The 15149-nt window shown below is 32.3% G+C and overlaps 1 protein-coding gene across 1 annotated transcript; it reads right to left on the bottom strand.

Moving 5' to 3' along the window:
* Positions 1 to 8948: 8948 nt before the first annotated feature.
* On the bottom strand, positions 8949 to 13501 carry LOC145048595 (Guanylate-binding family protein). Its single transcript, XM_078997127.1, has 17 exons — positions 13026 to 13501; positions 12514 to 12616; positions 12319 to 12388; positions 12191 to 12229; positions 11823 to 11940; positions 11671 to 11728; positions 11505 to 11569; positions 11377 to 11383; positions 11221 to 11281; positions 11085 to 11144; positions 10913 to 10932; positions 10735 to 10800; positions 10481 to 10648; positions 10123 to 10380; positions 9810 to 10022; positions 9456 to 9727; positions 8949 to 9330 (listed from the first exon to the last, which is right to left on the bottom strand). The coding sequence occupies exons 1-17, from the start codon at positions 13115 to 13117 to the stop codon at positions 9189 to 9191; spliced, it is 1812 nt and encodes a 603-aa protein (XP_078853253.1). The 5' UTR covers positions 13118 to 13501; the 3' UTR covers positions 8949 to 9188.
* Positions 13502 to 15149: the final 1648 nt, after the last annotated feature.

Below are 15149 nucleotides of genomic sequence, written 5' to 3' on the forward strand. Positions count from 1 at the left end.
CGTTTTAGTATGGAAAACTCGAAGAAAGGAGAATTACTGATACAATATAATGCAAAGCTGAGTAAGACTCAAAGTTCGAGTACCGAAGCCGAAATAGCAGAAATGAGCCGAGTACCATACGATTCCGCAGTTGGCTCAATCATGTATGCTATGACTTGTACTCGCCCTGATGTAGCTTTTGCTTTGAGCATGGTCAGTAGATATCAAGGGAACCCTGGCAGAGCCCATTGTATTGCGGTGAAGAATATCCTTAAGTACCTTCGGAGGACCAAGGAATGGTTTTTAGTCCCTCGGAGGGAGTGATGACTTGAAGGTGCGACGGTATAGTGACGCCAGCTTTCAGACCGACAGAGACAACTACCGTTCACAGTCGGGTTGGGTCTTTACCCTGAATGGAGGAGCAGTAACTTGGAAAAGTTCCAAACAAGAAACCATAGCTGATTCAACGTGCGAATCAGAGTACATCGCAGTGAGCAAAGCGTCGAAAGAGGCAATATGGTTAAAGAACTTCATTGGTGATCTTGGAGTTGTACCTATCATAAAAGAGCCCATGAAGATTTTCTGTGATAATGAAGGAGCGGTTGCCTTGATCAAGGAACCAAGGGATCATGGTAGATCTCGACATATCAATAGAAAATATCATTTTATAAGACATCGTGTAGAAGAAGGACAACTTGTGGTGAAGAGGATATCATCAGAAGATAACCTAGCAGATCCGCTTACGAAGGGACTAAGTAGGGTTAAGCACTTGCAGCATGCTAGGAACATTGGGCTGAAGGATGATATTAGTATAGATTAGATAGTGTTAGAAACGCGTGATAGATAAATGTAATTAACATTTTATGATTAAATAAAAGAGTATTATGTATGAGTAATGTTACTGTCTTATGTTAATTGTTTAACTATTGTTTCATTTTGCATGTTTTGACTTCCAGAATAATTGAGTTTATTAAGAATAATCGAATTATTCAAATTGTCCACAATCGTTCATATGTTGGAAGTAGGTATGAATGAAGATTGTCATGAATTGGGGTGTAGATTGTCTAAATGGTATTAGACATAGTAAAAGTTTGTTGCAACGTTCATGAGTGCTTATGAACTAGTTTTGAGCATTGGAACAAACCCGCGCTTGCTGGAATCACCTTATGGAATGTGATAAAAGGGTGATCGCAAGACGATAATATCATATGGTCTTAAAACCTAGATATATGGTTTGTTATTTGTTAATTGGTTGTACATTGATGATGCGAAAACGCATCAGTAACTTGATGTTATAAAACGCATTGTTGTGTATAGTTGATTAATGAATAAGTAAATGCATATAAGTCGAAGTTTATTTGTTACTTTTATCCTAAGAAGGTAAAAGCGATATCTCGGCCGCTCGATGATTTGATTTGACTTATGTGCCGGGCCCGGTCAGCACTGAATTGATGTGTTTGATTAAGTTCTATGTCGAATAAATCTGAGATCGAGAAACTAAATGCTAGACAATTGGTTCCATTTGATTGACAGCATGATATCTATACAGAGGACTGTACGATCCCTTATCTAAAGGACAAATTGATTAGATCAAAGTTTGACAGCGTCTTTGAGAGCTACGATTGCTAATCGATATATATAGTTACTAGACTTATCCAAGTGGGAGACTGTTGGAATAGTGTCTAAGGCTGCAACTATATTTGGTAAGTACTTGACCCGATTGAGCATGGTCCTTTTGGTTGCCTTCACCATAGCAACTTGATAGGATGATTTACAATGAGAGTTGAAATATTATAAGGTATAATAATATTATTATTTGATTAATATAAGTCATAAATTAATTAAGAATTAATTTGGTGACTTAAAGAGATTAATTAAATAGAATGGCATAAACTATCAAGTGTATGATAGTTGTACTTTAGGCTGTAATCCCTTATGGATAAAGGGGTGGACGATTTTAAAGGCTTAGGATAGACCTAAAATCCGTCCAAAGCTTATCATGAAGGGATTAGGATTGCTTAGGGTCTAAGTTATCCAATTAGGGTTTAAAGGTAAAACCCTAGGAGCCTTACAAGTATAAATAGACCCTAGGGGTCATGGAAATCGACACCCTTGTCACTAAAGGAACCCTGGCCGATTTCTAAGTCCCTCCCAACTCTCTCAAATCATCCTCTTTCTAGTTGGTGTTTGTAAGCTATTAGAGGAGTGACAATTGTGACTCTAAAGCTCCAAGGACAAGAAGATCAAACAAGTGATTCAAGGTAAACTTATAACTCTGATTTCTCTTTGTTATTATGATAGAATGATCATTAGAAGTCTTGGATTCATGCATGTTCAATTAGAGAAACCTAGATCCAAGCATTAGGGTTTGCATATGCACATAGGAATGTTCATATGGCCAAAACCCATCACATGGTCCCTTTCATCTTACACATAGATTTGAAGTATTTTATATAAATTACATGCTATGTGTGCATACTATCTGTATACTTGCTATCTATGCTGGATGAACGATTTTATACAAGTTTTATATGATTTAAACTGTATATGTATTTATATCTATATAATATGTTGGGTAAAACATGGGTAGATGAAATATGAGTTGGATGATGAGTTGTGAGGTGATATAGACCATGATGTAAGGGTGAGAGGTGGAAGATGTGAGAAGCCTTGTTCCCAAGTGTTGGCCCCGCCATCTAGCACAGTATGGATGACAACCACATGCTATTCTAGACAGTTCAGTGGAACACTAGCAGACTCGTAACCTGTAGGTGTTGTGAACGATGTGCTCACTGGTGTACTCTAAAAAACCATTGACATGTATTGCGAGTGGACTCTCGAAAATGATACTGTCAATAAACGAGATACCCTAGCAGCTGTGCCCGAAGGACAATACCGGCAGTTGCGCCTCATAGAGAATGTCACAATTTTGGCAGTTGCGCCTAAGTGATAGAACTAGCAGCTGTGTTTGACAGTTGTGTCATTGATAATGATGGATTTCGTACCTATTCCTTAGGATAATCCTTACGAATAAATAAATGAGAAATAGCTGATTTTTAGGGTACATCCTTAAGAGTAAAGAAGATAATAAAGATGGGTAATTGGGTTAATTGTTTGATGATTAAACATAATAATTATATTATTGTGGGTTGAAAACCCTATGTACTCACCAGGTTTCCCAACCTAACCCACTCAGTTTACTTATATAACATGTGTTGATATGAAGTCATATTACACTGAGAGATTAAGGAGATATAAATCACTAGTGATAATGAATGTAAGTTTTGTTTATGCTTATGTTTCTGTATTGACGATAATATCCCAAATGTTTTAAAATGAATAAAAATACTTTTCTTTGGAAATGCCTTGATAACGTATTTATCATGTTTTACTGGGAACAAATTCCGCAAATTTTTATTAAAAGATGTACTCTGATCGTGAAAATGGGGATGTCACACAGACCTTAATTTGTCTTTCAAAATTTTCAACCTCTTTATAAAACTGTAAGATATTGTATAAACACGTTGTATGACTCCAAACAATGTTCTAGCTTTACCATAACTGTTAGCCATGTAATGCAACATTAATACTATGGCAACCACATGGAGTATAAAACGCTATAGGATTTATGTATAAAAATCTCTTTTGAACCCTTTGATGTTTTCCTTTCATGTTTGATCCATTTTCATAACCTTACCAACATATATCGTCCATATCAAGACCAACATATTTTAATTAATCATGTGTAATACCAAAGAGCCCTTTATTGGTGGTATCATCAACATTCAAAAACCCTAAAAATGATTATTCAAAAATAACAAAATTAGAGGAAAAATTTATATACCTCACTTGTAAAGACATCTATTTTTAGTGACTTGTATAAGGGATACAATGAAGTTTAACAAAGTCATACTTTGCTTCCTTTATCTTTTTAATGACTTCCCGTTTAATTTCACAAGCTAGTAAAAGTATTAACTAATTTTGGCTCTTTTGTCCAAGATATATACATGGATTTCTTTTTTATTATACGTTGCACATGCTCTTTCAATCTTTCATAATTAAGTTAAACTCTTCCAACATATCAACCGCTCCCAAAAAGTTTCCAATACTTGTTTCTAATAATACCTTTATTTCTTAAATTAATCACATGCCACTTTATTAATTATTTCGTTGTTTCTCATTATTTAATGCAGTTGTGAGATGATCTAAACCAATGCATGTTCTTTAAGGCCTTGTTTGATATGCGCCTGACCAAGTCAAGTCATACATTTTTGGCTGACTTGGCCAGCTAAAGGTGTTTGATAAACTAAATTTGGGCGTCTGACTCGAAAAGAATTGCATGATTGAGTAAGAAGGAAGAAATCGACTAAATGAGAAAGGGAGAAGAGTTTCCAGTTGTACCCTTGCCTTATCAAAGAAGAAATCAGCGCCTCTATTGTTTCTTCTCATCCTTTAGCGCCGATTTTTTTCTCCCACAACCAGCAATCGTCGATGATCCTCTTTTAATCAGTTTCAATTTTTTGAAGCCTACTTCCTCTTCTGATCGGTTTCGATTTTTTGATAATATATCGGTTCCGATACATGATTTTTCTAATTGATTATTCTACTTTGTATAAATTAGTATAGAAACTGTAATATGTTTTAGTTGGCCATTTTTCTTATGGCATTACCTTGTTCTTCATTGAATTCTGAAAATTTCTCAATGAAGTTACTTTGTTTTCTAGTATTTTTATGTATAGAGTTCGAAAATTTCTATCTCATATTTTCATTTTTTATGATTGATATATTATTGTCTAATCACTTTTCATTGATAATTGATCATATAAGATGTTGCCGTAGAGATTGATGAAGGGGATGTTCATCATCTCCCCCAACCCCTTGATTGTTTAATAGGGACACAAATTCCACCATTTTTTATCAAAAACCTATGATTTGGTGGATGATGCGGGATTAAATCATCTCAGGGAGTGATAACGGTGCAAGCTTCATTGTGTGGGATCTAGTGGAGTTCGCAAGGGTAATCTGATTCTCTGTCTCACTCTCTCTCACTTACTCTCTCTCTCTCTCTCTCTCTCTCTTTCTTTCTCCCTCTTTCTTTTTTTCATTTGGATTTTCATGTTTTTCTTTTGTTCTATACATCTGTAGCATAGTTCTTCTTTGTATATCATCTTTTCTCTTCCCCCACCCCCTGTAAATTCCTCAATGTAATATGATCTTTGACATAGATAATGAAGGTGTTTGTTTCTTGATCCCTATTCTAACTTGGTTTTACTGGTTTTTTATGCTTATATCACGTCAATTTATTCCTCTTTTAGCATTTGTTTGGACATATATCAAGAACTCTTTTGTCCTTCTTCATTACGTTATATTAATGAGATGCACTATTTATCATGTGAATAAGAAGAACGATATTGTTGTTATATATATATATATATATATATATATATATATATATATATATATATATATATTATGTTTTTTATGCTTATATCAAGTCAATTTATTCCTTTTTTAGCATTTGTTTGGACATATATCAGGAGCTCTTTTGTCCTTCTTCATTACTTTATATTAATGAGATGCATTATTTATCATGTGAATAAGAAGAACAATATTGTTGTTATATATTATAGATAAGTATATATTATGTATGTTGGACCTTTGTTGCTGCTATTGTATTTTTCCGTATGTGTTTGGTTTGAAATCAAGTGTCTGATCAGATGTACAATCTAGTAGTAGCAAGATAAGATGGTATTTTTTTTCATAAGTCAACACATTCAATTAGATGTACAATCAAAGAACATGATTTCTTACTTAGTCATGATTTCTTACCCAGACAGATATTTCCCAGTCAACAACTATCAAACAAGACTTAAGTCTAGTACTAAGATGTTGTCAATCCACATAACCTTTCTTATCCAAATGACCTTTCGGGAGCCCTTTTCTAAGTATTTTATGACAAAAATATAAAACTTTGTCAAGCTATTTAAATATCCTAATTCAAAAAAGCTAGACAATTTTTATTTTTTTATTTTTTATAGAATTCTGGTATACATAATTGTGGAAAACCATCTAGAAATTTAATATTGGGCCTTAACAATAATGTAATCTCTTTTAGGATCTTTATATACCAAAGTTTTCATCAAGCCCGGAGTAAGACCCTCCAAGTTCGTGAGTTAAATATATCAACATGATTAATATTCTTATTTTAGGATTAGAACCCATAGGGCTATACATGTATTTTAGTATGGGAGAATTACATGTCAATGGTGGACTTAGTGTTTCAACGCTATACTAGTAGATTGATACTGGTTAATATAAGTCAATCGCGGACTTAGTGTCTGAACGCCATACTTGTATATTGTTAAGAAATATGAATTGGTAATGGGAATTTAGAAGTTCTAGAGTAGTATAATTATGGAAATGAGTAGCATTATTAGTTTATGATGGTGGTTGTAATATCATCGGTAGAGAAATGCAAAATTATAACGGACTTAGTGTCTATAGTGCTATATTTGAAGGATTGTTGCAGAAGAGTGATGGTAGTCTTAGGTGCTGCTTGTTTTTCTGAGATAAAATGTCTATAGTCTGCGGACCACATCTGTAGACCTTTGCAGTAGAAGTGGTAGATTAAACGTTTGCAGTCTGAAAAAAGAAGACTTTGTTTTTTAACATCTACAGGCTACTAAAATAAACTGAAATCTAAATAAACTGATTTTTTTTAACTTCAAAGTGATTTTTTAATATTTTTATAACTTTGTTATAAATAATTAACGAATCTAGATCAATTTTTATGTATTATTATATAAAAAATAAAAATAAAAATGATATGAAATTAACATATTTGATAAAAACCAACAACTTTGGTTGCAAAGCTATAACTAAACATTATAATTAGTGATCAAAGAATTTGATACATAAATGAATGAAAATAAACTTTGATTTTTTCAATTAAATACATTAAAAACGTACCATAAATATTTTCTCGAGAAATTGACAATACTGTATTAAATAATATTTTACAAAATTTGGCAAAAAAATATAAGAATATATTATGATTTTTTTTTCATATTTATATAAACAACTTCAATGACTATTATTGTAATAAATTTTTATTTATAAATTTATCAAAAATATCATGTTTTTATCGTCGAACGTTTTTTTTAAGTTTTGTAATTTTTTTTCAAATTGTTTATTATTAATAAAGTTGGAAAAATTATAAATTAAAAAAAAAAACTTGAAAAAAAATAAAGATATATATGTTTTTTTAAGCTAGAAGATGTTTGAATATGTTAGAAGACTCTGGTCCACATCTGCGCCAAGAAGAGGGCGCGCAGACATTTTTAGGTCTACAATCTTCAGAAAAACAAACAGTCTGCGAAGGCTAATGTCTGCGTGTGGTCTGCGGGGCACAAACAGAAGAGGTCACACAAATCCGCAGACAAAAAGCAAACACTACCTTAGCAAGTGTAATACCATTACTGATGAATTAGTAATGTATATAATATTAATTATTATAAAAAGAGATTGTAGAAATTAATCATAGCTAACGTGACTGTAAGTCTACTATGTGCTTTGGGCAAGTAGAATGTTTGATAGCATGGTTAGTGACATTGTATGTCTATTGGGAATTAGTTGTTAGTAGTATGCTTAGTGTTCTAATTACCAATATGTATTGCTGATGCAAATAATGGTTATTGTGGTATTTGCTTAGTGTTGGAAATGTCACCCTGATGGAATAATGTTAGTCATGATAGTCTTAGTAATTGTAATATCACATGCTTGTATGTTAATATTTTATTTTGATAATAGTCTTAGTCATGATAGTCTTAGTAACCGGTGGTTTGGATTTACTATAACACCACAATATTAAAAATAGTTATTAGTGGTGGTCTTGGTGATGTAATACCATGGTATTAGGATCCATTATTTGTGGTGATCTTGGTAATTGTAACACCGCGTATTGGTAATTGTTATTAGTGGTGGTCTTGGTGATTGTAACACTACGGGGTTATGAGAATGTATAAATGATTGTATGTTGATATTATATTTTGATAATTGCCTTGGTGGGTATAGTATTATCATTTGGAGAATTGTAAATTTATAGAAACCTTGGTGGTTATAATACTATACTTGTGAAAGAATATGTTGTTGTGAAACTTTAGACGACTTCAATGTCAGGAAGAGAAATGTTAGTTGGAGGAGTTGTAATATATGTAGTATTGATTACTACTGAGGAGATGTTGATTATAAGTTTAGTATGGATAATAAATGACGGATTTGGCGTCAGTAATGTCATATTGAATATTGAATGACTGGAAGGTACTTAGGAATGTATGATTGAAAATGTGCTGATATATTTACTTGTATAACTAATTTATATTTTGTTAAGCAGGTTGCTCACTAAACTCTTTGTAGCTTATTTGTTTGTTGTTTGTGTATTTCAGGTTCAAGTAGATAAGCAGAAGAAAGTGAAGTTAATAACGCACGCCTTGGATTCTTATACTAAGTTATTGTAAGATCCTCTTGATAACTACTTGTACTATCTTGTGACACCTTATTGTAAGATCCTCTTGATAACTACTTGTACTAACTTGTGATATGAATGTACCCTAATTTGTATTGATTCATGTTTTATAAATGGACAATTTTGGGTGTACTTTTTGTATAACAAAAAATAAATTTGGCCGTTACAATATACAAGTCATTTTATTTTATACGGATCAAAAACCAATCACATAAAAAAATTAAAAGCATAGGTACCATCTTTATAAGAAAAAGACGAAACACGCAAATTTGGGAAACACATGGACCAGTTACATAATTTTGTCTTAAGATTATAACTGAATTACTATCATTCAAAATTTTGCATGGTTAAATGACATGTTTCAAGAAAAAAAAGAAACAAAAATTTGAAAGTACATCTTGAAAAATAAGGTCACAAAAATCAATAATAGAACATAATACGTGAGTAGAGGAAATATGGGTGCGTGTAATCTACAATCAATCAATCATCATACAAACAATTTGAATTGCTAAAGTTACATACATCCCACTTCTCCTTCACCAAATCCTCCTCCTACATGTTCTATAAAATTTATATTTTTAATTAAAAAAGGCAACCACCTTTATATATATCATCAACCCACATCACACACACCACACCCTTCTTCCCGCATTTTTACTTTCAAAAAAAAGTCAAAAGCGATGCTCTACTCTGATCTATCCCGAACTTTTGATCCGTCGTTGTACAACGGTAACAACGAATTCGATCCGTGTTTGTGTTTCATCCTCCCGTGGCACCGCCAGTACACCAACAATATCACCGCCACCAATCCAAGTTGCACCGCCCATCTGTCATTTTTTATTTTTTTAAATCCAACAAAACAGCAACATTACTTGCGTATATCTTGCAATAAAAATCCAATTGCAAGATTTTTGAGGTTGAAAATTAGTAGTAAATTTATGTATTTATTTACCTGTCTAAATCAAGAATAGGGCTGTAAACAAGTGTCTCCCAGGTTGCCACAATGGCATGCCACATAGGATTGTAATAAAGAGACTCGGGTGACCAAAACATTCGTGTGTAAGTCTCCAAGAAGATGAACATAACCCATGCCCCAATCTCTATCAATATAAATTTTATAACAAACCTCCCTACAATCACCATCACTAGGGAGAATGCCACCAACCAATTAAATAATCTGTGGTTATATTCCTTGATGAATAAAGATCTCGACTTTCCCATCATCTGTTTTTATCATTAAAATAATAAGTTATAAAGAAAAACATTATTAACATGGAATTATTGAAAGATATGATATGCTGCTAACCTTGACCATGCGTTGTTCGTATATGAATTTTGAGGGCCCCACACATTCTTTTTCAAAGCTTTGGTTGCAGTGAAGAAAGCCAGCATTGAATTTGGCCATTGATGGGAGTCTAAGGACTTGAAGTTGATCCATTTTGTCTTCACATGTTGTGTAAAGTGCTTCACATAATTTTGATGACTGATATTGGTTTGCCATCATGAAGTTTTTAAACATCTGCCAATAAATGTTACAAAAAAATTATTACAATTTACAACTATATGATATAATATATATATATATAGTTTTGTGACTCGTGTAAAAATAAAATTGTTACCTTTTCAATGTCTTCATCAAGCTGTTGGACAGATTTCTTTGCATGATGCCGACCAAAATGTTGTTCATCAAAAGATTTCAAAGCTTCTGATCTTGAAGCTCCATGAATGGATAATAGGGAATCCTCAGAAATGGGTAAAGACACTTTGCTCATGTTATCTTCATATAACTTCAAACATCTCTCCAATATTTTCTTGTTGAACACCTCCACAAGAGACCCTGTTGAGGGAATCTCCCCCTTGTTCAAAGCATCCAAAATCTGAAACCAAACAAACAATCAATTTTATATTTATTATTTATACGTTTTATTATCTAAATCATATAATAAAGAAAAAAAATCGGAGACAAAAAAGAAGCACCCTCTCTAGAAATGATACAAACTCGTTTCCATTAAGGGATTTTCCCTGAACAATTTTTGGGCGAATAACAGATTTAACAACTTCTTTTAATTCTTCTCTCCTTTTGACGTAATTTTGGTCAAGTTCCCCATCTTTCAAGTCACAAAGCTTTGTCCTTTGAAGATGTGGCTGATTGAAATGCGACATATACAAAATGTCAAAATTAATTAATTTTTTTTTTTTTTAATTTATATTAATGTATGTAAAGAAGTTACTTGTGGTAAGCTGAAAGCTGTGCTATTATCACCCATGATAGCTAAAGAGTCTCGAATCTGGTTCACCTATTTTAAGTTTTCAACACAACATAAATTTTCAGCATAAATAAGTGTTTTACAATTTACACTTTGTATAATTAATATCTGAATGATAAAACATCTGAAGAGTTAGTTGTACCTGAGCAATATTCTTGTCACCTGCAAAACAAGATGTGTTTCTAAGATTCCATAACAAATACAACATTTTTCCCATTTGAAAAGAACTTAATCCAAAATTACTTTTTTACCCTTTAGTAAACATTACAAAATATTATGAGTAGCATATATGAAGAAAGAAGAAGAAAGCTAACCCTCAGAGTTAGGAACATGTTGTAGAGCTTCATCCACCATTTCTTTTACAGACTTCCCCTCTGTTATAAAATATTTGAGATATGTAAAAAAAAAAAAGTTATGAATTTTTATATAAATGGAGTTGTAATAACTTACGTAAGAAATCACGTTGTATAAGCCACAGGAGTTTTGCAGGTTCAAATGCCACATCTTGCCCCTGTAATTATATCAAAAAGTCAAACCAAAACTTTGACCACACTTACTATCTTTAGTAATATAAACAAGAAAATATCCAAGTTGTTCAAAAGTTACCTTGACTCTGTAGATTCACAACCAAAAAAAAAAAACAAACAGAAAACTAAAATCAGTTTTGGTCATGATATATGATTTTAAGTTTTTAACAATAAGATCATCGTTTTCAAATTTAAATGAAAACCAACCTTCCATAGAACTCTTCAGCAAGCTCAACAGCAAAAGACAATCGGGATATATCAGCTTCACGTATCTGAAATTTTTAAAAAAAAATAGCAACAGACTTACATTTCTTGTTTGAAAAAACTAATAAATAAATAAATAAAAGAAGCAGTTTTTAAAGATGAAACTAACTGTTTCAGGCAAATTGTAGATAAGCACTGAACTTAAAACCGTTGCCAGAGCAAATATCCTGAAGAAATGTGGATCAGAAAAGAAGATCCATTGATTATAAATTTATAATTTCATAATTTATAATGTATAAACAACAAGAAAAAGACAAACACCTGTCATCATAGACATTTGATTTCCCTATACTTTCAAATCCTTCTGTATCCAGATAAAAGACTGAGGTTTTAACTCCATCAATCTCCATTTCAACTGGTGTTCCCCATACCCATATTCCTAAAAAACCATAAATGAAATCTTACATTTATACTTGGACCAAAAAAATCATAAATACTAATAATTGTGGAAGTTCACTATTTCAGTTTGATTTGGCATATAGTTTACTAAAAAAGTCTATGACTAATAATCGAATAACAAAATGTCCACAATCTGTTTTCACAAATACATAAATTTGGAAAAAGAATGTATATACGAAAGAGAAATACGTTGTATTTTATTATTATTATAGAGTAAAGTAATTGAATACCTTTTGTTTTAGTGTCACGCATGTGGCCAACACCAAAACCTGCAAAGTATCAAACTTCAGGGCATAAAATTCTGTCAAACAAAATCAAATTATCTGTGGCATAAACTTGCAAAAAAAGATGATTATACCTTCATCACAAGAAAGTGATAGAAGCTGATTAAGCAGAAAAGATTTTCCAGATCGATATGGACCAATCACCTATTAAGATAGTGATAAAAGAATTTGTAGTTATGAATAACAAGAGGAACAATGACCATTTTGCATTTATTAGCCCTAAAAAAAATCTCACAAGCCACATCAATGGCTTTGAATATAAAGCTTACAGCAACTGCTGCAATAGGATTTGTTATTCTTCTAATAGCCTCTAGTCCTTCAGTAGAAAGACGAAGTTTTGTATGACCAGGATCAGGTTCTACAATAGGAAACCTGTAGAAGAAAAGAATGGTCATTACAAATGCTAAAGTAAAATATATAAACCTCCAACTTGAGCTCCAAAATTTAAGCTAACAATTTGCACTTTGACTTTGTGTGTCAACCCTAGCTAGAGCTATCACATGCAAAGTAGATATGAAATACATATATTGCTGATTAAACTCAAAACATTGTTCGATTTGCAGGGTTTTGATGTCGATAACTTTGTATATCGTTACCATTTATATCAAGAACAATTCAAAATCCATACGAATACGAAGCTTAAAGTAACCATTTGGAGATCCAAAGTCAAAAGTAAATCTCATACGCATTGACCCACATCTCAATATTTTCATGCACTTTTCGATTCTCAAACTCTATAAAACAAATATAATAAAGACGCAATAGATTGGAGACCACTCACGCTTGATTGAAATCATCAATTGCAAACACCCGAGGAGGGGATAACCATAAGAAAATAAAAAAGGAAACGATCCACCACAAAGTCTTCGACATTGATCTGAACCAAATGAACGTGCTATCTTCCAAATGCCATATATGTAAATCTCGAAAGCGTTCCCCAAACAGGGCAAATCAATAACACATATACAGAACGTGTTCTGGACGTAATGAAGAGAGAAACCAGATAGGAGAAGGGATCTCAAAAATCTAATTGTGTGAAAGATTGCCAAAAGGGTTTCGTGTTTAGGGTGAAGTAAGATCTGGGTTTTTGGAAATGATGATGGGATTGCAGTAAAAGGGGAAGAATTTGTAAAAAATAAATAAATAAAAAAGGGACTTCGAAGTTTTTATTTCTTTCCTTTTTTTGAAACTCGAATTCAGACTGGAAGACAAAGGGGAAGAAATTGAGGGGAGTGACTTTGTTAATCTTGTCTAATGGTGAGGAGGTCACATGCTTTCCAAAGTCCAAATCCATATTACCGACCTTTTTGGATTTTGATTAGATGAAATGTTTGTGCGGATGTGCAAACTAATATTTAAATTTTAGAAAAAATATATATCAAAGTTTAGATATTATAAAAATTGTATGATTATGGTACACACAACGTGTATGATAAATCTAAGCATATATCAACATATTACTTGTAATACATAACTAGTAAGTGAATCCGTGGTGAACCACGGGTCGGTTTTTTTTGGGGTTTTCTATTTTGAAGTGGGTTTTGTTCTTAGGCCCATACAGTTAGTGTTGATGCTGGTAAATGTTCTATAAATTTTTTTCGGTTTTCTCTTTGTTGAGTGTGAATCATCATAACTATCATACCCATCGTTTTCTTACAAACTAACCATTGAAATTGTATACTATGTGTATGCTTTTTTTTAATTTAAAAAACTATTAGTGATTAGTTTGCACATAAATTTCAGATATAATAATTATAAAACTATTTCACTTTGTTATATATAACTCCCTTACAAGGTAAAATATTGTTGGAGTACTGATAAAAGAACTAATGTGATGTTTCACAAAAGATAACTCCTTGGTAGGCCTAAACTGTTATGGATCTGCACATGAGCAAAAATAGTCAAATTAGTCATTTACAAATTTTAATCAAAAATCAACTAAATTCACAGCAAATATATGATGCTGATAATAGTACATGCGCCATGGGGTACAAGTTCAAATCCTGGCACCACTCAGCCCTTGTGGCCATGGAGGTTCGACTGCAGTGACTCCAGGGCATGAATCAAAGCTTTATGTTTGCAGCGGGGGATTAGTCGGTGCGCGAAAGCTGGCCCGGAAACCCTCGTTAGGGAAGTTCCCTTTCCAAAAAAAAAAAAAGTTCCTCAAAAATCTCTTTTTCCCATAACTTCCACTTACGTGTATGCATTCAGCAAAATTGACGCTTTTATTTAAGTGAGCCTTGATTTTTTTTATATATTAGAATTCCTTGGGCTTATTATGTGTTCTTGAGGTTGAAGATGCATTTTAAGATTTTTGTAAATAGGTCAACGACATCCAATGTAACATTTTAATAAAAAAACAATATTATAATATGCAAAAATAAATTAAGATTCTAACCTTTGCTCTTCTAAAAATCATTGTGAGGGCGCTATAAATTACATGAAACACGGCCAAGAAGAGAAGAATATAAAGATATGCAATTGATGCAGTTGCTCAACTGTTATGATCTCCTCATATCCCTCGTCACAATAATGATATATATATATATATATATATATATATATATATATATATATATATATATATATATATATATAGATCGTTATATTTGTTAGAATATGAAATATGCAAGCTAAAGTTTGTTCATTATGATGATCTCCAACTCAAGGAAGCCCAAAAGGACGTTACACTTTGAAAGTTCCACCAATTTATAACATTTTAAGAATGCTTTGTAAATATTTAGTTCCCAAGCCGTTATTTCTACCTTTATCTGTCTCCTTCTCAATAAATAACAATTTCTCTTATCAATTTAAAATGTAACCCTGTTTTTAACATTACTTCTATAAAAATTCTTCATTAGCAATGAAGTAATCCAAGGTGGGTCTTGTATATCATATGCATTAG

The sequence above is a fragment of the Lactuca saligna genome, chromosome 5, assembly GCF_052625555.1.
Source record: "Lactuca saligna cultivar CGN05327 chromosome 5, ASM5262555v1, whole genome shotgun sequence".
Classification (NCBI taxonomy): domain Eukaryota; kingdom Viridiplantae; phylum Streptophyta; class Magnoliopsida; order Asterales; family Asteraceae; genus Lactuca; species Lactuca saligna.

Excerpts from the sequence above, each read along its gene's own strand:
- LOC145048595 (XM_078997127.1), bottom strand. The coding sequence starts at position 13,117 with ATGTCGAAGACTTTGTGGTGGATCGTTTCCTTTTTTATTTTCTTATGG. Across the intron at positions 12,389-12,513 it reads ATCCTATTGCAGCAGTTGCT|GTGATTGGTCCATATCGATC; the intron begins GTAAGCTTTATA and ends CTATCTTAATAG. Across the intron at positions 10,381-10,480 it reads TTGTATCATTTCTAGAGAGG|ATTTTGGATGCTTTGAACAA; the intron begins GTGCTTCTTTTT and ends GTTTGGTTTCAG.